Source organism: Colletotrichum lupini, chromosome 5 (genome assembly GCF_023278565.1).
Source record: "Colletotrichum lupini chromosome 5, complete sequence".
Classification (NCBI taxonomy): domain Eukaryota; kingdom Fungi; phylum Ascomycota; class Sordariomycetes; order Glomerellales; family Glomerellaceae; genus Colletotrichum; species Colletotrichum lupini.
The window spans coordinates 5,779,605-5,801,606 of record NC_064678.1 but is presented as its reverse complement, the minus strand read 5'-3'; the positions used below and the strand labels follow the sequence as shown (position 1 = coordinate 5,801,606).

General features: G+C 54.2%; 9 protein-coding genes and 1 non-coding gene across 10 annotated transcripts; 5 read left to right on the top strand and 5 right to left on the bottom strand.

Annotated features, from left to right (window-relative positions):
* Positions 1-1,519: 1,519 nt before the first annotated feature.
* Positions 1,520-1,600, top strand: CLUP02_tRNA178. The gene has a single exon. It is a non-coding gene; the product is annotated as a tRNA-Thr (tRNA).
* Positions 1,601-1,925: 325 nt separating this feature from the next.
* On the bottom strand, positions 1,926-2,920 carry CLUP02_11154 (oxidoreductase domain-containing protein; the record flags this gene model as incomplete). Its single annotated transcript, XM_049290122.1, has 2 exons — positions 1,926-2,272; positions 2,338-2,920. The coding sequence occupies 2 exons, from the start codon at positions 2,918-2,920 to the stop codon at positions 1,926-1,928; spliced, it is 930 nt and encodes a 309-aa protein (XP_049147267.1).
* A 1,518-nt stretch (positions 2,921-4,438) lies between these two features.
* On the bottom strand, positions 4,439-6,208 carry CLUP02_11153 (uncharacterized protein; the record flags this gene model as incomplete). Its single annotated transcript, XM_049290121.1, has 1 exon — positions 4,439-6,208. One exon carries the CDS (start codon positions 6,206-6,208, stop codon positions 4,439-4,441), a length of 1,770 nt encoding a protein of 589 aa, XP_049147266.1.
* A 198-nt stretch (positions 6,209-6,406) lies between these two features.
* CLUP02_11152 (uncharacterized protein) lies at positions 6,407-6,965 on the bottom strand (the record flags this gene model as incomplete). Its single annotated transcript, XM_049290120.1, has 2 exons — positions 6,407-6,624; positions 6,695-6,965. The coding sequence occupies 2 exons, from the start codon at positions 6,963-6,965 to the stop codon at positions 6,407-6,409; spliced, it is 489 nt and encodes a 162-aa protein (XP_049147265.1).
* Positions 6,966-8,673: 1,708 nt separating this feature from the next.
* Positions 8,674-10,524, bottom strand: CLUP02_11151 (major facilitator superfamily transporter; the record flags this gene model as incomplete). Its single annotated transcript, XM_049290119.1, has 4 exons — positions 8,674-9,159; positions 9,301-9,892; positions 9,943-10,191; positions 10,370-10,524. The coding sequence occupies 4 exons, from the start codon at positions 10,522-10,524 to the stop codon at positions 8,674-8,676; spliced, it is 1,482 nt and encodes a 493-aa protein (XP_049147264.1).
* A 3,174-nt stretch (positions 10,525-13,698) lies between these two features.
* CLUP02_11150 (C2H2 transcription factor) lies at positions 13,699-14,765 on the top strand (the record flags this gene model as incomplete). Its single annotated transcript, XM_049290118.1, has 2 exons — positions 13,699-14,162; positions 14,228-14,765. 2 exons carry the CDS (start codon positions 13,699-13,701, stop codon positions 14,763-14,765), a joined length of 1,002 nt encoding a protein of 333 aa, XP_049147263.1.
* Positions 14,766-16,381: 1,616 nt separating this feature from the next.
* Positions 16,382-18,168, bottom strand: CLUP02_11149 (M protein repeat protein; the record flags this gene model as incomplete). The annotated part of the gene is made up of 3 exons (XM_049290117.1): positions 16,382-17,485; positions 17,546-18,058; positions 18,112-18,168. The coding sequence occupies 3 exons, from the start codon at positions 18,166-18,168 to the stop codon at positions 16,382-16,384; spliced, it is 1,674 nt and encodes a 557-aa protein (XP_049147262.1).
* Positions 18,169-18,789: 621 nt separating this feature from the next.
* On the top strand, positions 18,790-19,053 carry CLUP02_11148 (uncharacterized protein; the record flags this gene model as incomplete). The annotated part of the gene is made up of 1 exon (XM_049290116.1): positions 18,790-19,053. The coding sequence occupies one exon, from the start codon at positions 18,790-18,792 to the stop codon at positions 19,051-19,053; it is 264 nt and encodes an 87-aa protein (XP_049147261.1).
* A 234-nt stretch (positions 19,054-19,287) lies between these two features.
* Positions 19,288-20,421, top strand: CLUP02_11147 (uncharacterized protein; the record flags this gene model as incomplete). The annotated part of the gene is made up of 2 exons (XM_049290115.1): positions 19,288-19,550; positions 19,683-20,421. The coding sequence occupies 2 exons, from the start codon at positions 19,288-19,290 to the stop codon at positions 20,419-20,421; spliced, it is 1,002 nt and encodes a 333-aa protein (XP_049147260.1).
* A 663-nt stretch (positions 20,422-21,084) lies between these two features.
* Positions 21,085-21,660, top strand: CLUP02_11146 (uncharacterized protein; the record flags this gene model as incomplete). Its single annotated transcript, XM_049290114.1, has 1 exon — positions 21,085-21,660. The coding sequence occupies one exon, from the start codon at positions 21,085-21,087 to the stop codon at positions 21,658-21,660; it is 576 nt and encodes a 191-aa protein (XP_049147259.1).
* Between the last annotated feature and the right edge of the window lie 342 nt (positions 21,661-22,002).

Here is a 22,002-nt window from a genome sequence, read left to right as displayed (position 1 = left end):
AGCGCTTACAACTCATTGGCGTCGCCCCTTGAGTTCCCATCTCCCATCCAACGAACGGTCACGACCAATCCTTCTCAATAACACAAACCACCACTAAAACATCCTCTAGCCGCCAAGCCATTCAGTCCAAAGAACAAGCTTTTCGTCAGCCAGATCGTCCTCTCATCGGGTCTTTGGCTCCTTGGCTCTGCTAGCTCCCTTGCTGCACGGCACCGCCCCCCTCGTGTCGCCCATGTCCAAATGGCCGCCCTGCCGCGATCTACGCGCCTGGGCATTCCCTTGGCGAGAAATTGCAGAATACTGTGCTGGGACCATCCAATATGCCCTTCCTGCCCCCCGCCCCCCCCCCCCCCCCCCTCCCCCCCCCCTCTCTCACCCCCCCCCCGCGCCCCGCCCCTGCCCGCGGGCTTCTCGTTGGAGGAAAATGTGAAAATTTGGGGGGGGCCACCCCCCCCCTCCCCCCCCCCCACAGTTGTGGGGGGGGGGGGGGGGGGGGGGGGGGTCCTCTAGGTCAATATTTAACGTACAGAAAAAGTTTGCTCATTGCGAGCTGGCTGACGACTCGTGCTTCGGTCCATGCACGCTTCTAGAATGCTCAATTACCATCTGAGATATGTTTCTCCTGCTGCCCTGCATGCCTACTACGTACAAACCTCGGACGGCGGCAAGCACACGGGGAATGAAGCCGTCATCTGCGCGCACCGACAGCGTGGCTTTGCTGCCGCTAATAAACATCCGATACTTTTGCAGGCGAAAAGGGGCTGGGCTGGCTACCTCCCCTGGCTGACTGACTTCACCTCATCAAGCTGATCCCTCTCCAGCAACAGCTTGTGCGTTGAATAACCTGGTCTTTCAACAAATGACAATCGGCATGGAACATTTCTTTGCCAAGGCACCAAGCTGAACCAGCTTCGATGAACGCCCAGTAGGGCTGAACCTGTTTATCCCAATCAACTCAAGATCTCCCAGTCGCCAAGACTGAGCTACTACCGAGTATGCGCCTCCCCGTGGATCAAAAAGTCTTGGAGTCTTGGACGTCCTGTCAATCGTGGCATCCAAGTGATGAAGTACGACACGGGCCTCTTGACAACGTCAAATCTCTAATTTGGGTCGACCAGAGCCGAGTCTGCACTGCCCCTCCGCACTCCACCACGAATCGGCAGCAGTCTGCCGTCCCCAGAGACCCTTGCTAAAGCTCCCCACGGAGACAATAACTGGAACGAGGGACGACTCTAAAAATCGTGCCCTGCGAACGTAAATTTGGGCCCTATCTCTTGTGCAAAAGATATTCCTACACGTCATCGTCTGTATCTGAGGTGTGATCGAGATCATTCACGCTGTCTGCAACTTCGGAGGCAGCAAGGCTCTTGGTGTCAAGACTCGAGAAGAAGACGATCAATAAACCTGCCTTGAGGAGCCCAGCATACGACAAACACACAGCAGGCACTTCGGAGATTCGCGCGAGAGTGACACGCGCTCTATGGGACAGCACGGACGTTTAACTTACAACCAATTGCAAGCCTTGTTGGCTAAGTGGTATAGCGTCTCACTAGTACCTAGTGACATGAGAAGATCGGCGGTTCGATTCCGCCACGAGGCAAATCTTTTGGCATTTCTCACGATTTTTGCTTCGTTGACGACGGCAACACATAGATTGGTGGATCAACTAGTCACTTCTAGATAGGTCAAACCTCGGTGCGGCCAATGGGAGCGAAATAGCACAGAGACCCATGTGTAGTAGGTGTCTGATGAACCGATCAAAACTCCGATATCGATGACATCTATCCTGCGCACCGTGGTTTGGAATGAGAAGGATAAATGCCATTACTATCGCTATCTAATACATCACTACACAAGGCAAGTCCAGCTCACGGTCTCATAGTTGCCTTCGAGTCCCCTCGAGCATACAGAGAAGATGACGACTCTCAAGCCGCCACGGCCTCACCCCCCTCCGTCTCATCCTCAATCTTCGTCTTGATCAACTCATACAAAATATCCGTCCTCATCGTATACTTGGTCCCCTTGACAACATCGTCGCCAGAGTGATAAAGCCGGCTATGCTGAAAGATGAGCACCCGCCCCGCCTTAGGATCAACATCAACCTTCCTCTTCTCATCTCCCGACAAGAACGATGTCGCGCCACCAACCAAGTCGGCACCGCTATCCTTACCCGCCTCAGCGACAGAGTCATTGAGGTAAAGATGAACGGTATAATGCGTCCGGAACACAGTCCCATCCTCCGCTTCTTCGCCATACGGTCCATCGCAATGTGCTATATCAATGTCAACAATCCATCATAACAGGGAATAAAGGGGCAAGGAACTGCGATGAACTCACGTCTAAAAAACTGCCCCTTCTGATACTTCAAAAACCTCATCCGCTTGTTAAACCTCTTAAACGCCCACCTCGTCTCAAACCCCTTCTCCGGCCTCCTCACCCCCTCCATCCCAGCCAGCTGCGCTTCCAACCCCGGCGCAAGCCTACACCGGCCCCACAACCGATCGACAACTTCCTGCTGGTCCCAGATAATTCGATCGCTATTCCGGTACTCGGGCTCCAGAATCTCCCACCCGGGACCCATATTAACCATCGCCGGGCGCCACGGCTCGTCCTTGTCCGGGTCCGGACCGCGGTCTGTGGCGGAGGCCTCGGCCATGCGGAGGAGCTGGGCGCATTCGCCCGGGGTGAGGACGTTGTCCAGGACGACGGCATACAAGGGCCCGTTTTCGGGGAGGGCGGTCTTGGACCAGTCTAGATTTTGGAGGGTTACGGCGGGGGCGGAGGCCGGGAGGGGAACGGAGAGGAAGTCGTGCGGGATCGGGACTTCGTTGGACGTGTAGGATGTTTTTTGGGGTTTAGGAGCGGCGCGTTTGGCGGGTTTGGGCTTGAGGGCCGCGGGGATGAGGTCTGAGATTGGCATTGTGTCGGATTTCTTTTTCGTGGTAGGTGGAAATGTGTTTTTTTTTTTTGCTGCAAGTAGACCTTTGTAACGCTTTAGGTCGTGTGGTTGTGGTGTTTGATATCGGTGGGTGTTGATGCCTTGTGGTTGTTGTGGTGATTTGTTGTTGTTGGTGCTGTTTGTCGAACGACAATGGCTGCTTGATACAGGGTCGGCCAACTTCTTGAAGACTCGGGAAGCAATAAAAGACACAGGGACCACCTCTTTTCTCTAAAAGACACTTCAACAGATATTTACAAAAGGACAGAAATGCGACTGCCTAGCAAAGTCGTCAAGGCGCAAGCGTCAGGCTTCGCCTCATAAGTTGGTGACTAACAATGCGGCGGAGTACGGATTGGCCTCAAGTGGACAGACTTGGGGTATGTAAGCACTTGTTCCCGTCAAACCAAAACACACCAGGCTGCATTGTTTCGGAAAATACGGCCTACAACAGACGTGTCTTCAATCTTCAACAAAATCTCCTAGAAAAAAAATGCCGCCGACATCTGCCTTGTAGACTCACGAATTGAGACGAAGACTGTTCAAGCGTGGATGCCTGCGATCGGATGTGAGTGCCTAGTGCGGGGTCAATCTCGCAAAGCTGATTGGCTCTGTGCGATGTCTCCTGTGCTGTGTACCTTGCTGCCTTGAAGTCTTGAAGCCCCCCGATACTCACTTGACCTGTAAAAGTGATAGTCTGCATGAATATTCTTCTTGGAATTTGATATCATTTCTGTGTCGCTGTGCATTTTCCTTTCCGTCTTGGCTAGTAATGTCTGCTGTTGATGGTGCAGGCTACATAAACTGTGAGCTGTGGCGGGGTGCCTAATTGTGGCTGAACCAGATGAGAAGTGAAGGATTCTCGCAGATGGGCATTACCTATCGAGGACGAGTATTCCTCATAAGAGTCTTCTTGAAAAAATCACATGAATGGGAGAATTGATTACAAGAGACAAACAGAACAATGTGCGAAAGCTACGATAGATGTGTTCTTGTGTGAGGTACCGTTGACTCATCTCAAGGTGAGGTGCCTTGGGTATGCCAAAATGTCCCCCTAGCCATCACTGCTTGACTTACCTCCTCGAGACCTGCCATGCCCTTTGCCCGTACCATGAGAACAGACCACGCTTTACATTACTTATTCTCTCTGAGTTTGATACGTTGTTAACAAGAATCAAGGGGGAACATGCCTGATGATTTGAAGTGAGATATTTCCAGTACTATGAGAAGATACCCCATTTCATATCGGTTGTTCTCTCTCTGAGGGCAATGAAATAATAATTAACATTGCCTGGAAACTTCTATGATCAAAGAAAGGAAGTATGGCGAGACCCTGAGGTTATATTACTATTAGGAGTGGATGAGGAATAATCATGGAATTCGCTTTCAAGATAAAGTTTCTCTTACACTCTACTTATACACAAACAGAGTTCGAAAAAGCGTATGTTTTCAATATTCATCCATCCTGATATCAGCAACTCATTTCCAAGCTCAGCACTATCAAACCGGCTCATCCCGTTCCTTCGTCCTCCCTCCCCCTTTACTCTCTTCAACCTCGACCCCTTCATCCAACCCAGTCTTCGTCTCAGTATGCATCTCACTCAACTCAACCTGCCTTATGAAAAACGTAGCAATAAACCCGACACAAGACATGACGCAAAAGAAGACCCAAATCTTACTCAGCCCATCCGTCACCGCAAGCCTCACAACCCGCCTCTGCCCCTCACTTAAACCCTCCATCGCACCGCGCGCCGCCGTCGCAATCGTCCCTCCCCTCCCAAACTTGGCAGCAACCTCGGCCGGCACGCCCGCCGCCACCAACCGGCCCTCATGCCGTCCCACGACGCTCTGGAATATGACCTGCCCGACGACCACCCCGATCCCCAGCGCAATATGCCTCACAAACGCAAACGTCGCCGTCCCCGTCGCTACATCCGCCTGCCTCACCAGCGCCTGCAATGCAATAAGCAACGCTTGCAAATTCGGAGAGATGCCCAGCGCCGCGAGCACCTGGAACGGGATCAACCGCGGCCAGTCCCGTCCCGCGGGCAACGTCACAAACAACCCAAACGCAATCGCCGTGAGCGCCATCGACACCCGCACAATCTCAGCGTACCGCCCCGTCTTCTTGATCGTCACCCCGACGCCGATAGTGCCGACCGCCAACGGCAGCGCCGTGGCGAGAAGCCACACGCCCGACTGGATCGGGCTGGCGCCCAGCACTGCCTGGAAGTAGAGCGGTAAGAAAAACGCAATCGCCGCGAACCCGAGCCCGTGGCAGAAGTTGGCCACGTAGCAGAAGACGACCGATGAGTCGCGGAACAGCGAGGCCGGCATGAGCGGGTACTTTGCGAAACGCTCGACGAAAGCAAAGACGGCGTAGGTCGCGCAGCCGAAGACGATGAGACATATGACGGTGGGCGAGTCCCAGGGGTTCCGCAGCCCGCCAAACTGCAGTCCGAGGAGGAGCATCAACGTCGCTCCGGTGAAGGTGAGTGTGCCTAGCCAGTCAATGGCCGCCAGGCCCTTGAGAAGCGGCGTCTTGGGCGTGTGTATGCGCAAAAAGAAGATGAGGATGAGCAGCGACGCGCCAGAGATGGGCAGGTTAATCCAAAAGCACCACCGCCACGAAACATTCTCCGTCAGCCCGCCGCCAATGAGCGGTCCGATCCCGCTGGCGAGACCCCAAACCGCACCGACGGCGCCGAAATACGCGCCCCTCTCCCGCGGGCTGAAGAGGTCCCCGACGGTGATGTTGACCAGCGCCATCAGCCCGCCGCCCCCGAGCCCCTGGACCGCTCTCCCCGCGACAAGCATCGTCAGCGTGCCGGAGAGCGCCGAGGTGAGACTACCGACCATGAAGACGACGTTGGCGATGACGAGGATCGGTTTGCGTCCGAAAATGTCGCTAACTTTGCCCCAGAAGGGGACCGAGGCGGCGTTGGCGAGCAGATAGCTCGCGCCGATCCAGGCAAACCCCGAGTCTGAGGACCCAATCTCCCGCGCGATCGTTGGTAGTGCGGTGGTGATGATGACGGCGTCGAGGGCCGCGAGGAAGACGGCCATGCAGAGCGCGAACATCAGGATGACGGTCTGGGCCCGGGTGCGGACCGGGGCGATCTTTGTGTCTGCCGTCGTGACGCTCCCTTCCCCTTGGTCATCGTCGGCGCTCCTTCTCTTCTCCCGTACGCCTCCTTCTGCTTTACCATCTTGATCGCCGTCGTCGCGCGGACTCCTGTCGTGAGAAGATCTTTCTACTTCACTCGCCATCGTGAACAGCGAGATACCTTGCTTGGTCGGGTACACGACATGCTGCCCTCAGCGAGCACCGCTTCCACAGTCCACAACGCGGGACGGGCCTTAATATACATTCTTCGAGATTCTCAGAGAAACACTGATGGAACACCCTAAAGATGCCTTGGTTGTCGTTGATTTGCTAGAATGTCCCAGTGGCTCTGCGGCACAGCCTTATGGCCCGCGCCGCTGCCATTCACGAGAGCACATGTTCCTCGACATGAATAGGACCATGGCTTTTCCCAGCGCGCCGGACTTTTGGCTGCTTCGGTACGACCCACATTGCCGCAATGCGAGGGCATTCGACGCAGGGTGGTAGACTGAGAGAGAGGTCGTTGGAGCAAGATGTGGCTGCACGGCGCATGCGCGGGAGCCACACTCCCCATCCTCCCTTGCCTTATCCTTCACCTCTGCAATTGGAAGAAAAAGTTCCGGATCTTTCGTCCTGGTTGGTGGCTTTACGAGAGCGACACGTGGGGGCCGTTTCCACAATGCCTCTCATTCGCTCGGACGTCGCCAAGTCTTCACTTTTCCCATGAGAACCACCCCAAGAATGACGCGCAGCGAATAACAAGACAGTCGGCGCCACATCCGGAAAGTACCAAGGGGGAAAGAGAGTAGAGGGTATCAAGCTTAAGATTAGCAAAACGTACAGCCGTACAGCAAATTTGCCCGTCCCGTGGGTTGGATCTGCAAAGAAAAGAGAAGGAGAGACACAAAAAACCCCTGCCATATCGGGCCGGACTTACGCCTCTTCGTTTTCGTGGGCTGATGCCGAGCGAATGAGAAAATTCCAACGTCAGCTTCGCATCAGCTTCCAATACTACTTGGGTTGCTCCAACGGATGAGAGGGTGGGTTCCAAACAAAGGAGAAAGAACATTTCTCGCCCGGCCAGCCCATTTACTCATACTTTCCAGCGCAACGTTGAACGAGGCAGGGGGAAAGCGCCCAATCCGATCGCGTAACCGGACACGGCGTGAGCACTATATAGGCAGAATGCAAGGAACGGCGCGAAGCGCGAAAGCGGGAATAAGAAGGGGAGACGATGGCGAAGGGGCTTGCTAGAGGCTGAGCATCGTTTCCCGGCTCTCCGTACGTACGGGCTGACAACTGCGTTTCTGATAGGCACGATTATGCGGATTGCCGACTACAGAGGTTCAGACCGACGAGAGGTGACGAGTGCGTGTGTCTTTCGAATCTTCGTTGCAGACGACCAACTTCGCCTTGCGTAACGGTTCTTGCAGGATGCAGATGCAGTTCGTCGCCATCATCGTCCGGGAAACCTGCGCTCCGGGGAGCGTATGGGATGCGATCAACGCTGTGGCGGGCGGGAACTCGTCTATTTTGTCTTCATCGAGCGTGACTCCCTGAGAGTTGTTTCTCTGCTGAGCACGCACGGCTCAATTTACATGAATCTCGTATTCATGCCCTCAACTCGCCTGTTGCGACATCCCAAACGTTGACACGCGCGCGCCATGTGGTGACTCGTGATGCTCGGTGATGTGGGTTACACATGTTGTCAAACCGCGTGCGAGCCTCGTGGGCCTCTCTGTCCTACATTCCTGATTGAGAGCTTGACGGAACGGGCCATCAGTGGAAACTTGCATCGTCGGCCTCGGAGACCGGGTCAGAGGGAAATGAGACTCAATTCTGTCCTATGAAAGAATGACCAGCCGTCATTATTCCCTCCATCCTGCAACATACGAACCCGGGAGCCCGAAGCTGAGGGAAGTAAGCAATATATATCATAAATCAAATTCGAATTCGCAAGCGCGCCCACGAGGTAGGAGTGGCGATAGCGCAGGAGCATTGTCGTCGTCGCTACCTCGGTTCAACACGCAGTCCCGGCGATGGCGTAGCAGCACTTTCGCGGTCGAGTGGCGAATATCTCGAACGACGGCGTATCTAAACACGTATGGGGTATCATCAGAATGCAAAAACAACGTAAACAGAAAATCTCCTCCATCACCGACTTGGAGTGTTTGTTTCCAAACTCTCCAGATTTCTCCTCTTCTCACTCCCCCTTTTTTTGTTTCCCATGAGACGGACCATAATGCAATAGCGCAGCAGCATTGTTGCCAGTCATCGTCTCCAGTCCCGTACGCCATTTCCCAGCGATGGCGTAGAAGCACTGTCGCCGTCGAGGAATCCAGCCTCATTTCCGCCGCTCTTCGCCTGTAGCGCGGTGAACCAAGGCCATTCCCCGGATGAAAAGCATATTTAAACTTCGCATGGGCGTTGTATCGTAAATTGTCGAATGTGAAAGACGTATTAAAACGAGATGCCTGTAATTGGCGCAAGAAGATAATAGCAGGTTGAGCTGCCTCAGAACGGGGCGTCGAGTAAATTGTCATTGAGAGCCGCGAGTGGTTGTTGAAGCTTCCGGAACAGAGTATGTTTCCGATGGTTGTCGGCTCTCTGCCCCAAGATAGGGAACCATTCAGGCTTCCCGGTTTTGGTTGGAACGAGGGAACAACTTTCCAAAGCCTCGTTGCCGGGCCTCGCGTCTCGCGGCACCGTCTTCAATCTCACTAGAGGAGTCGAGGCTCGAAATCTTGTTCACGGGCTTGTTTCCGAAGACCTTGAGCAGGAAGAACATGGCGAAGCTGCTGGCGATACTCAGGCAGAGAATGCCGATCATTGCGTAGTTGCTGCGACGGTACTGATAACGACCCTTGGCGGCGTCCTCTGGCCATCCGGTGTACAGAGCGTAGGTCGTGACAATGCTTCCAAGGTTGCCAAGGCCGGACACCAGAGCAGTCGCAGCCGCAACACCGACTTCACCGTGGCGGCGCTGGAAGATCTCGTTCGTCCATGTCATGCAATTGGGAACAGTCGGGCCAAGACCGAATCCAACCATCAGAAGACCCCCGTAGCGAGCCCAACCATTATCGAGAGCAAAAGTTACGACAAGCAGGCCGGCGATCTGAAGGCAAACCGCAGCTGAGAAGATAAATGGTCGGTAGCCGTGGAATCGATCTGAAATTGGCATCATTATGAGAATCGCAATCAAGTCCATCTGCATCTTGTTAATGAGTGCCCATGCAAAACAATACAAAGAACTTACGATCCAGATCGGAGCAAAAAGCAAGCTGACTTGGATACTCGTTGCCGTGGGCACAATAGAGCGGATGATGACAGATCCATAAAGCTGCGTACCGATTCCAACGCCAACGACGCCAAAGTACATGAAAGTCAAAGGCCACAGGCGCCAATCAATTAGCACCTGCAGAAGATCCTTCATAGTCCAGGGCCTGGGGTGATAGACCCGTCGGAGGTCATTGTAGTGAATGACGGCATCCTGGCCGGAAAGCGCTTCTGGGGTTGCCGGAAGCCACTTCAACCAGCTTGAGCGCTGACGCTTCTGCCCAGGAGGAAGAGGGCGATCGGGAAGCCACCAAAGCAGGCAAAAGCCAAGAACCACGGCCACCAGGCCGTAGATGAGGAACATCCAGCGGAAACCAACGAGGCCTCCCAAACCATCCATGAGTTGGAAACCAGCAGACACAAGGCCAACCACAGCAGCAGAGAGCTGGGCAGCAGTGAAGTACATGCCGATTCGCTTACCCGTTCGAGAAGGCGGGTAGAACAAGGTGAGGTAGTACGTCATTCCAGGCCACATGCCCGCAATCACAACACCGAGCAAGAATCGTAGAAGCCTGGTTAAAGGGTTAGATCTGACAAGTAATTCGATCTGTTGTCAACATACTTGACACTCCAGGCGCTCTGCACGGCAGCGAAGCAGGTGCCAATGATACCGGTGGCAATGACAATGCGAGCCATCCAGATGCGAGGGCTCAGCTTGGCCATCACCAGATTGGAGGGGCAGTCGAAGATGACATAGGCCACGTAGAAAAGAGCCAAGGCGGTTGATGTGTCTTTAGCTGTGAGGCCGAGGACGGACATCAAGTCATGACCCTGAGCGGCATTCATTGTTTGCGCGATTCCAATATTGGACCTGATGGCAGAGCAAAGGAAGTAGAGCGTCCAGAATGCTATCAACCGTTAATCCCATAGTGTCACTGGCGAGAAAGATGGGATGGTTACCTGGAATGATTCGAAGGTCGAGCTTCCTAGATGCCTGTCAGCTTCATCGTCTGACGCAAGTCATGGCTAATGAGGGTTTGCATGCGTACCTGTAAACCCTCTCGACTGTTTCGACATCGTATTCTTCCGGCTCCTGATGAGATGGGCCGGCCGTAGGCTCCATAGTCGACGAGCCAGCTGGCGTACTGTACTCGTTGGGCTGTTTGTCATCGGCGCCATGCGCCTCCTCGTGTATGTGAGCCATACTTGACTACGAAGCAATGGGAGTGCCTGCTACGAGTCTTTTTCTGGTCACTCTCACGGACAGATGATAAAAAGGCAATTGGTGATCTCGGCGCTTGATTATTGGCTTGGGTCTTTGGAACCACGACTAATTTTGCAGAATTGAGCAGGGAGCTTCGCGATGGTGACCGAGGGTGGTGAAGTTTTCGCTGTCTTGGGCGAGCGGATATCATAGGCATTTTTAAGGCGTCACTTGCCGATGGGCTGGGAAGGTTGGAGGGGCACATCGGAGCTGATAGTGGATACCTCCGAGCAAGCAACTAGGGCCGTCATCTTCAGGTGGTTCTGGCTTAGCTGCACTAGCAGATCTGGGCGGCCAGTCTCCCGAGGGACCAAAGGGAGGAGGAATTCGCTCTCAAAGACCTCCTTCTCACTCTTCTCTGATGGGCCGTTCTCGCCCAACAGAACTGGCGCCCCACTCCGGGTGGCAGGATCAGTGTGCAGTTTGCGGTGCGATTGTCGGTGGCCCGCAGCGCAGCCCACATTGCCGAGCCTCAGCGACTCCGGACTCGGTCACTAAACTGAGTTCAATCGAAGCGCCGTGACACCGGCCTCATGTCGGGCAACAATGACATGAATCGACGGGAACGGTTCAGACCAATAGTGGTAAAGTTGCAGATGACTAGGTCTAGCATACGACAGAAGATGGCGGGAAGAGAGCGATTTAGATAAAGTCAAAGCGTCGATTAAACTGTCAAAGTCTTGAGGTGGTTTTAGGTTAGGAAGAAAAAAGCACACCGTATTTCATGGCTTTCAAGTGTTCGTATGTACGACTAGCCATGAGTCTAGAAAGAGTCCGCGGACAAGTCGCTACTGCAATAATTGGTGGCTGAATGCGCGGATAGCATTCTTACCTAGAACCCAGATGGCAGTGGTGGTGGTGGTGGTGGTGGTGGTGGTGGTGGTGACCAAACGCACAGAAAATGGATGGTGGGGTTAATTTCAAGTGGTCGAGCGTCGCTTCAACCTCAGAACTCCAGCTTCACTTCGACATACAGAAACACTGGGTTTATCTATCGCAAGCTTCGTTGTCAGTCCTCGATCTCCTCCGTAATTATCTTGGAATTTGATACCTTCATCCATTGCTATTGGATGCTTGGCGGACAATGCCCTGGGCCGTCACAGCCTTAAGGCATCAAAAAGGTTTTGGCCTTAGCCTTTAGGAGTTGAGGGCAGATGCTCATCTCCTTCCCCCTTCTCCTCATCACAACCCCACTTCCTCCAGTCTCATCTCAATAACCACGTCAACTTGCTTTCCTCTTCATACGCGATGCTGAATCTATCGCAGTCTGCAATTCGTCAAGATCACACGTATTTACAGGCACTGGCCTGCCTGAGAACTCTCGCTCCTTATCTGCACGCTTCTCTTTGCGATATCACTGCCTGACTGGGTGCCTATCTACAACACCTCGCCTTGCCTGATCGCCAGTCCGCCAACAACGTTGTCATACCTACACGCGACTACCTCAAGCCAGCTTCTCTAGCTCACAAACTCAATTCGTTGGCTGCTTGCTTCACCGAAATGGTTATTGATCCACCTCGACGGAGTCCAGATCTATCTGTGAGCGGGGTAGTTCCCATCCTCCTCATGTCGTGGTAGTCGTTTCACCACGCCTGGCGATCCTGAACCGAGTCATCGGTGAACGTGACGAATAGGCTTCCAGAGGAACAGGCACTCGGCTTTCTTGGCTAGGGCCAAAACTTCGCATGAACAGAAGCTCTCCGCGGCCTAGGCGTGTGGTACGCGGACTATTCAAGCAGCAGCGTCCCCAATGTTATAGGATGACGACTGTACTCCAAAAGAGGGAGGTGGTGTGGGCGATGACAACGATTCACGCGTTCGCGCCAGGCCCAGACGCGCGAGTGCGAAGATGGGTATCATGTACGCCGGGTCTACCAATAGGCAAGCTCACGATATTGCCCAATGATCAAGTAACAACGGTCTTGTTGTGTACTCATTCACACTGACGTTTCTCACGCGGATATCTTGCCCACTAGCACGATGCCTGCTCACGAATATCAACAGCCGCCTACTCACGTTGAGCATCTCTCAAGAGGTAGTACGGTGAGAGCTGATGGCATCATTGAGCCTATTCACCATCTCCTCGGATCACACATTTGTCCATCGTCATAACCAACCAGTGTTGGAACCTTGACGCTGACCTGCTGAACGGCCTCATTGAGGCTGTGTGTGAATATCTACTTCTATACCTGCACCATATTAACTCTAAGGCGGCTCAGCTTCGCTAAGTGTTACCAATCGCCGTCGAGGTATCGTGGATCTGGGGCTGTAAGCTCTTCTGGGACAATCCTCCGTAAGCAACAGGTGAGTCCTTGATCCCATCTCGAGCTAAACACTTCCGAAATACTCAAGTACCTGAAAGAGCTTTAGGTGATGATCACGAGACAGCTGAATTCTCAAAATGCGCAGACCCCTGCGCCGGCAGCCTTGGAGGCCAACCTAATGCGTCGGCTGTGACTCACCTTGGTAGGCATCTCGACGAAGGCTTTGATACCATCGCCAACCAGATGGAGTCACAGGCTTTGCCGCCTAGACCTGGCAAACATATAATGTTCTAGGTATCTCTCCAGGTATGATTCTATGAAAACCCATCCAAGCTGAAGTACCATCAAGATTGTATCAGAGAAGCTAAAGACATATATCCTCAAAAGCTGGTGGGTTCCCTCATTGCTATCTGTGCAAGCATCCAGCTTCTGCCTTCAGCGCCACATCATCCAACAAACGAGGAGTGGATACCGTGGCTGGTGGCGAAATCGACCGGGATCACGTGGATCATGGCTGAGTAATCCAAATCCATGCCCATGTGGCTGACGCAGCTTGCTACCAGCTTCCACGTCGTCAGCCAGATTTTTCAGGCAGACTGACTTTTCTGCCTTTCGCAGCATCGGAGCTCATCACCTGCAAGCTTGACGAAGCGACGCGTTATCAAGTAACCGCAGTCGCAGTAACCCTCACTGCGGCGATCCCTTTATCTTTCTTGTCGAATCTTTATTTGTCGTTTTCCCTGCGATTTCCAGCAAACGACCCGGGAGTCGCGACTTCTTTCACGATCACGAGATCATCATTTCTCCCCCATCACAAGCTTCATCCAGCATTCACAGGATAACCGTCAAAATGAGCGTCGTCTACGAACCCCGTAATTTCATGCACGATGGCTCGTATCCTCCCATCGGCGATCACGATCACGACCATGTCCTCGATCAGACTGGGCAATACCAGGCGTCCGACGTCCCGGACCTCGCCTCCTACAATCCGACGTCCTCGATGCTCGGCGACGACCGGTCTCTAATGCCGGACGGTCTTGACGATGCCTCTGTTGGCGTCCCAGATGCGACGCGACTCGATCTTTCAGCGCCTCCCACTCTTGCCTCCCTACCTTCGAGTCTTCCTCCGGCGCTTCCCGAGCCCCTGCCATCAAACAACAAGGACGAGGGCGAGGCCTCGACTCCTACGTCGAGGGTTAAGTGCATAGCAAAGCCTGAACGCGAGGTGACGAAACAGCCTGATGGAAAGTTCTACTGTACTTTCCCGGGATGCACGGAAGAGACTCAAATTTTCACCCGGAAATGCGAATGGAGGTTAGTCAACCAAACGTTGAAGCTTTTGACACTTTGTAATGATGCTGACCATTTTCTTCTCGCAGCAAACACATGGACAAACACGAGCGACCTTACCGATGCGCTGCTGAGGGTTGCGAAAAGCTTCCCGGCTTCACATACTCCGGCGGCCTCCTCCGCCACGAGCGCGAAGTTCACGGCAAGCACGGCGGTCCAAAGAACACGGTCAACTGTCCCCATCCGAACTGCAAGCGTCATACTGGAAAGGGCTTCTCACGGCAAGAGAACCTTAATGAGCATCTACGACGAGTACACACGAGCGACGGTTCCAGCACGGTTCAAGAAGACATCCAAACCGGTAGTGACGGTGACAGTGACAAGGCTATTGGATTCGGCGCAGGCAACAAGCGAAAGCGCTCCCGGAAGGGATCTGACGCTGGTCTGGACGAGCTGCGCGAGGAGATCAAGCGCGTACGCATGGAGAATGAAGAGTTGCGCCAGCAACTCGACAGACAGGGCCAGCACAGCTTCGCCATGATGTCGCAGATTGCAGAGCTCCAGGATGCGCTGCGGACGAACCTCGATCCGTCCGGACTCGGCGCTCCCACCGCCACGATGTTGTGACAATCAGACGCAACGCCTGCGCCTCTTCCCGAAAGCGACAGCTTCCTCCCGAACTTCCCGTTACGGCGTTACGACCACACCACCACACCCTAAATTAACACCCGGTGGCCACAACTCATACTCCAGGCTTCCACATTGAACCCCCGCGTCCTCGACTCGACACCTCCCCGCACACACCAACCATCACACCACGTACACACTCTTACGACACACGCATCGACGAGGCGTTCTAGGCAGAAAACTGCTTTCTTATGATCCATACAATTCCGTTTTGTCTCCTTTGGCCGTGGTCACACGACGCCGTGTATAGTTTTAACGGCATGGGTAATTCAACAGAAAGGGGGAAACAGGCGTTCTACGGGATAATCGACACTCGACTTTTTTTCTTTTCCACGGCTTTCTACGGTGGCGAAGAAAGCCCAAGGACGATGACGACTACTTTTTGATATCCCCCCTCCCCTTCGCTACGCAGAGCGTTATGCAGAGGAAAACCAGAAAGATGGAACAAAAAAAAGGAAGAGAAATACCATATGTTTTTCCGGAGTTTATTTTCCACCCTCTTCTTTTTTTTGACGGCAAATGGTAGATTGTACATTTCCCCTCTCCTCCTCCTCAACTCACGCCTCCCCCCTTCGCTTCTCAGGTTCTCCTCAGCACCGAAAACAACTTTGTAATTCTATTACCTTGTATTGCGAACGATTATTCATTTTTAAGTGTGTAGTACCATAGACACGGGATGACCTTTGATGATAAAATGGCATCCTCCAACCCCCATAAATCAAGATGAAACTTCTCTTCTCCTCTTCAATAACAACTTAATTCGTCTCTTTGCAATATATTGTAATACATTAGAGTTACCACAGACTATTTGGGACGTGGATGGTGATGACGTAAGTTTGGGTGCTTTACGCGTGAGACCCGAAAAAAGGAAGCTGCACATGTTTTTACCCTGCGAAGAAAGAAATGGCTAGGAACGCGTTGTCACATGTGGCTTTTGCCTGAGGCAAAACACCAAGGTAGGCAGGGGTGTGGTTGCAGGATGCACGAGTGACGATCATTGCCAGCTCGAAGTCCATGTAAAACTCCGCGACTCGTCTGGGCACTCGTGGTAGTGTACTCAGAGGTAATGGAAACCAACAGATGTTCTGTGCACAAAGAGGGCGTAGGCGCAATCTCAAAGGATACTTCTACATGAGGAAAAGGGGTAGATGAAGGCAAGACGAGGGTGGGCTGCATTTCCAGGCACTCGATCATGTTTAGCAACATGATGAAAATCCATTTCAATGACGGTCATTGAAATACACTTTGTTTGGATATCAGTTCTCGTCTACCTATACTCTTACATATCCACGGGCTCAAAAGGCCCTCGTATCTATGGAAAGAGATGAGCCGTCAAATCTTACTTCACCCTTGACTCGAATCCAAGGTATTTTAACGCTTTCTTGTCGAGAGTACTTCCTCCTAAGCGTGTGAAGCCGCAGGAAAAGGCACTCCATGAAAAGGCGTCAAAGGACATTGAAGTCTACAAAAAATCAGAGATTCTCGGCATCTTAAGCAGAAGCTGGCAGTAGACTCTGCCCTGGGAAAGAGAGAAAAGGAACATCTAGACATGAAATCTAGACCTCAAACACATCACCCACGCCCTCGGATCCGCCCCGCCGGTTCTCGACAAGGTCCAACCTCCACCCCTCCCAGTTCTTGAGCGTGCGCTTAATCTCTTTGATGCGCTCGATACGCTTCTTCGCGTCGTCCTCTTGCGCGCGGCGGAACGCGTCCTCGTCAAAGTCCATATCGTCGTCGTCGAGGAGCAGCTCGTCATCTCCCGTCCCGGTGAGCGCATTGATTCCACTTTGGAAAAAGTCTCCGATGCCACCGCCGGCTGCTTGCTTCCTCTGCGCTGATGGCGACGTGCCGCGGCTCCCGCCAAGGTCCACGTTCTCGAAGCTGGGGCTATTGAGCTCTCGGCGCTTCTCCTGCCAATGCCCGTGGCGAAGCTCGTATACCTCGGCTTCGAGGTCGCGTACCTTCTTCTCGAGACGCAGGCGCTCCTCGTTCTCGAGCTCATCGACACCGTCATCATCCAGGCCGCCACCGCCCTCAGTGGACTTACGGCTCCGTAACCTCGTGTTCTCGCTCTCGAGGCTCTCAACCCGCGCCTTGAGTTCGCTGACCTCCTTTTCGGCGCGCTCCTTTTCCTTCCGCAACGTCTGGGTGCGCGTGTCTTGCTCCTTGTGAAGCGTGGTCAGCGTCGTAACCTTCTTTTCCAGGCCGTCGGCCTTCTTCTCTGCCTCCAGCCTGGCATCGATCGAGTCGGCGAGGTCGTGCTCCAAGCTGCGGAGCTTTGTCTCTGCGCTCGTGCGTTCGCTACCCTCACGGACAGCCTTTTCCGCCGTACGGTCGAGGTTCTTCCGCAAGTCAGTCAGTTCTTGCTGTGCCTTAGTGGCGGCCTTTTCAGATCGCGCGAGCTTCTCTTCCAGAGCCGCAATCTGCTCCTTCTCGGAGGACGTGCCGCTAGTCTGACGATCCACTTGTGCGCGGAGCTTTGATATTTCAATCTCCATCGACTCGATAGTGGCGGTTTTGGAGGCAAGCTGAGCCTCGAGCTCGGCTGGGGGAGAAGACATCGATACCGATGGCGAGGATCCGTGACGGCCACCTGCACGGGAAGCTTGTTGCTGGAGCTGAGAGTTCTGGCGCTGAAGGGCCTCGATCTCGGATTTCTGTTTGGCATTTTATTAGCAAACTTTTAAGGGCGCATGGTCGTATAATATGATGCTTACCAGGTTTTCGACTTGGCTGTCTGGACCGCCCTTGCTCTCGCCCTCAGTCTCACGCAAATCAGCCAGCTCCTCCTCGGCCTTCTTCCACCTCCTCTCCGCATCGGTGGAGTCCTTGGCTAGACGCTTATTCTCTCTCTCAAGCTCCTCTATCCGAGCGTGCTGCTTTCGATAGATATCGGTGGCGGTCTCGCCTTCAGGAGCCTCGGCGCTGCGCGAAAGAGGACCATTGCCGGCGGAGACGGACCCTTGTCGGAAGGACGCAGAACGGAGCTTGGACTGTTGGGCTAGCGAAGGTTGAGATGCAGTTGGCGATGCTGGTTGCTCCGCGATAGCTTCCGTAGCTTCCTTCTCGTCCTCTTTTGTGTCTTCGGTGGCAGGATCGGCGGGTGTCGTGGGTTCGGCTTCGGGGTCCTTGTCCTTCGAGACGCTGGGTTCTGCCGCTGTTGGCTCGGCCTTTTCCTTCTTGGATGAGCCAGCGGCCTTCTTCGTCTTCTTCTTTTTCAATTCTTCCACCTAGCAAGCTGTGAGTATTAGACCGATGGTGGTCGCACCGCAAGTAAACCTACTCGCTTTCTGGCGGCGGCGAGCTTTTCGGCCTTGGCCTTCTCTTCAGCGTCGGCCATGATGCAGGCAACAGTGCTTGGGTTTGTTGCGAAGCGAAATCAAGTGAGTTCTAGGTGCTGTTGCCGAACGTTGTCACGAAGAGGTTGTCGTGAATGCGGAATGTAAAGTTGGATGTTTGATGCGGTTTGAGCGCTTCAGCCTCGAGCCCAGGAGCTTAGCTGTCCACTCGTGTCAAGAACAAGCCACATTCCACCTGCACTCATCCGTAGTGTTTGTGGTTGACAGGGGGCCCCCCCAATGACGAAGGCAGGCGCAATAGCTATGCGTGGAGTGTGCTAAACATACAGGGGCCACCCCTCCTGTTCCGATGAACTCCCTTCTTGCCGTTTGGACAAAATCGAACAATACTCCAACCTCCAACAACCGATTATTTCCTCCGTGATAAGATTTAAATCCTCCCAGAAACCATTTCCCTCCTTCATTAGATATAGTATTTTCTCTCTGTAACGCTGGTCTATCGAGATTCAGAACCATTCAAGATACTGCACCTGTTCTGCTCCCAGCATCTATCGATCTCACTAACACCGTCTCGCCACTGGTGGTCATCAAGATGCAATAATCGCCCAAAGCCAAACATCATGCCGTTCATGCCGTTCTTATGAAAGCTATCGAATGAAGAGATGCATACATCGCAGCAACAAATAGCAAAAAATCAACATGTTCCCAAGCGGGCCTCCTGCCGTCTGACCGACGCGACGAACACCCTCCATCCCCCTGCACAGCCTTTGGCCCACCCAGCCGTCGTCTTTCAATGCGTTGGCGCCTTACATCGCCTTCTCAGTGTCCCAATCGCTCCAACCTTTGCCCTTGGGCACCGCCTGATTGGCAAGCTCTCCCTCATTTCAACTGCGCTGATATCCAGTTGGCACCGACCCAGCGTCTGAAATGGATGCAAGTTGCATCTTGGCCCCCAGTGAAGGACCCTGTCTACCTGCCAGCGCGGGAACGCATCGAGCCAGGGGGCAAGGGGGCTAGAGGGGGGTGAGCGTCTCGTTCGTTAGTTCCTTTGAAAGACGTCCGCCCTGCTCTACAAGGGACGACTTGGCTAATTCAAGATGATTGGAGGTGCCGCGGCAACAAACGACCCAAGCACGATTATGCAGCTCGAACATTAAAGCATGTTGAGAGCTGACATGTTCTCCAGAACATGTCCTGCTCAACTCTCGTCCATCCTCTCAGCTTGTGCTGGAGGAATGGAACAGAGGAGCGACGGCGAGGAGCCATGGGGCAGTGTGTTTCGAGCAGCAATGCTGGCGCAGGCACCAGCGATGCCGAAAGGCCTGACGCTCGCTGTCAAACTCCCGGCTGCCAGAGAGTCTGCGATCCAGGGTCCAAATCACGATACTGCACTCAGCATGCCGTCTGTAGACGGCAGGGATGCGTGAGGCCTCGATACCGCAAGGGCCCATATTGTCAGGAACACATGTGTAAGTGTTCCACCAGGCCGCTTCGGCCTTTCGACAACGTACGACTTCTCTCTGACTCCAGAACCAGATACGTGTCGAGTCTCCAGATGTCCCAATAATCAAGCCAAACTTCACGATGCGCGATTTACCAATCATTTATGCTGGGACCACCAACCCCCCGAAGTCCAAGATGCGTACCTGCTCGGATACCTGTTTGGCGGGGAGGATATCCACGCGGCCAACGCAAACGAGCCTCAGCAACAACAGCAACAACGCAGCAGGCGCAGGCGTTCTCGCCAGAAGCCGAAGTCCGCACCGGCCACAACGCAACCTACAATCCTAGCCGAGCCTCGAAACCGGGCATCCGAAGACCCCTCGTCAAGTTCAGACGACGACGATGTTATAGTCGCAGCTCATCAGCTGTCCACCATAGGCGAGGAACCGGAAAGAGAAGACGCCATGCGCTCAACGCAGAAATCTCGACAGGAGAAGCCTGGAACAGCGTCAGGAACAGCGCCGGGAACACCGACGGCTCGTCGGAGTCAGAAGACGGTTCACTTCGCAGATCCTGCCCCTCGAGCCTCCGTAGCCGCTGAAAAACCATCCATCGAGACGACGGCGGATACCTGGGTTGCGGAGCCCCTCTCCTCGTCCGCGGCAGCCCGTCTTCGAACCTCCCACCACCGGCGAAGCCTGGATGGACGGTCCGGATATCGGTCTTCGCCAAAGACGTCTGGCAGTGTCGCCGCTCCGGCTACGAATAACCGTGAGAGGCGTCATAGTACCGGCAGTGCCCCAAAGTCTGCCGACGTCAAGCGGACAACGAGAACGAGGGCCAGCCGCTGAGGCCTATCCTCTGGAGACGCACAGGACGGAGGCACAGAGGGTCCCTTGTAATGCTGCACGAACCAAGCTTCGACATTGCGTCACAGCAAAGTCCCATGACACATTCCTCCCACCAGATGCCCCCTCGTTTCTTTATCGTCAACAGTCATACGAGCCCGCTTTCCTATCACATCTCTTCAGAAATAGCCCCGGTAATCTCTTGGGTGGGGGTCTCATCTGAATGCAGGCGGAAGATAGGTAATGGTGCTAAAGATACAGCGTAATTATCTCTCAACGGGCGGTAGAAGAGTTCCACCTCTGAGCGTCGGGCACGGCATTTGGCGGGGTAATGGCGGGGTACGGGTGCGAACAGGGTGCTGCAAACTACCTCACGCCGAACCATTACCACCACCACTACCGCCGCAAGCCCACAAGCCCGCGCCAAACCGCCCGCCTACCCGACTAGCCAAAGCCTCGCCGTCTCTCTTCCTTCCCGTCCCTCCTTCTTTACCTTACTTGCTGATCTTCTACCCAATTCCGTCGCAACTCTCTACTTTATTCATTTCCCTCTCTCGGCATAAGATCGTCTCCGTCTCAAATTTCCAGATCAGCCACAAGATTTCATTCCCGACCGGCGCAATACACACGCCCACCCACCCGACAAAACACAAGCCATCGCCAACAATGGCCTCCCTCCCCTCACAACATCCGTCGCTGGCCCTCCACCTAACAGACCGCGCCCTCAACCCGATCTTGACCTCGGCGCACTCCCAATCCCAACTCGAGGCACTCACTTCCCTGACGACGACCTCTCTGACCGCTCATGCCGCCGCGAACCGCTTCTCCCTCGGCCCCGCCCAGCGCATCATTGTCGAGCACGGCCCGGGCAGTCCCGTCGTCCTAGCCTCCTTCCTCAACGGCGCCGATGCCCTGCCGAACTCGGGCGGAGAGAGCTCCGTCCCCTCAGCGTCAAAGTCCTCGTCGAGACCCGTATCCTCGGGTGTCGCCGGCGCTGCCCCGATAGCAGAGCCATCTTCCGCAGCGGGGGCGTCAGCGAGAGCGATACCTGAGACGGGCAAGCTAGGCGAAGAGCCAGAGAACGCGGCGCCGATGCTGGTTGGCGTGGTGGTCGCGGCGACGGGTGAGGAGGCCATGGAAGCGCGCCGCGCCGCGGGCAGACTCGAGAGGGTAGGCAGGGAGTTCCAACGAGAATGGGTCGCCGAAGAAGGAACGGGCGACGCGGATGGTCTCGGTCGTTGAACACACATATACACACACACATTCACATATCAATAGGACGATGGAGGAGAGTATGGTCAGATCGTAAAAAAATGGGGCAAAGGATGTCCCTGGTGGAAGGTCAACGATGCCCAGAGGAAAGCGATAGCGATGTCGTGGCCTGGGAAGTTCGAGTCGGGGCAGGGCATATATGGTCCTTTCATGAGGATTACGAGCAACGAGATCACGGTCACATGGAGGACCCGATACGGAAACCAAACCAGGCTACGGTATGGGGTGGGTTAGGCGTACAGGACAGCGCGAGTTCGCGTTAATCATAATCTTTGGATTTTTGACGGTCTCTCTATATACCGAGTTCATTTT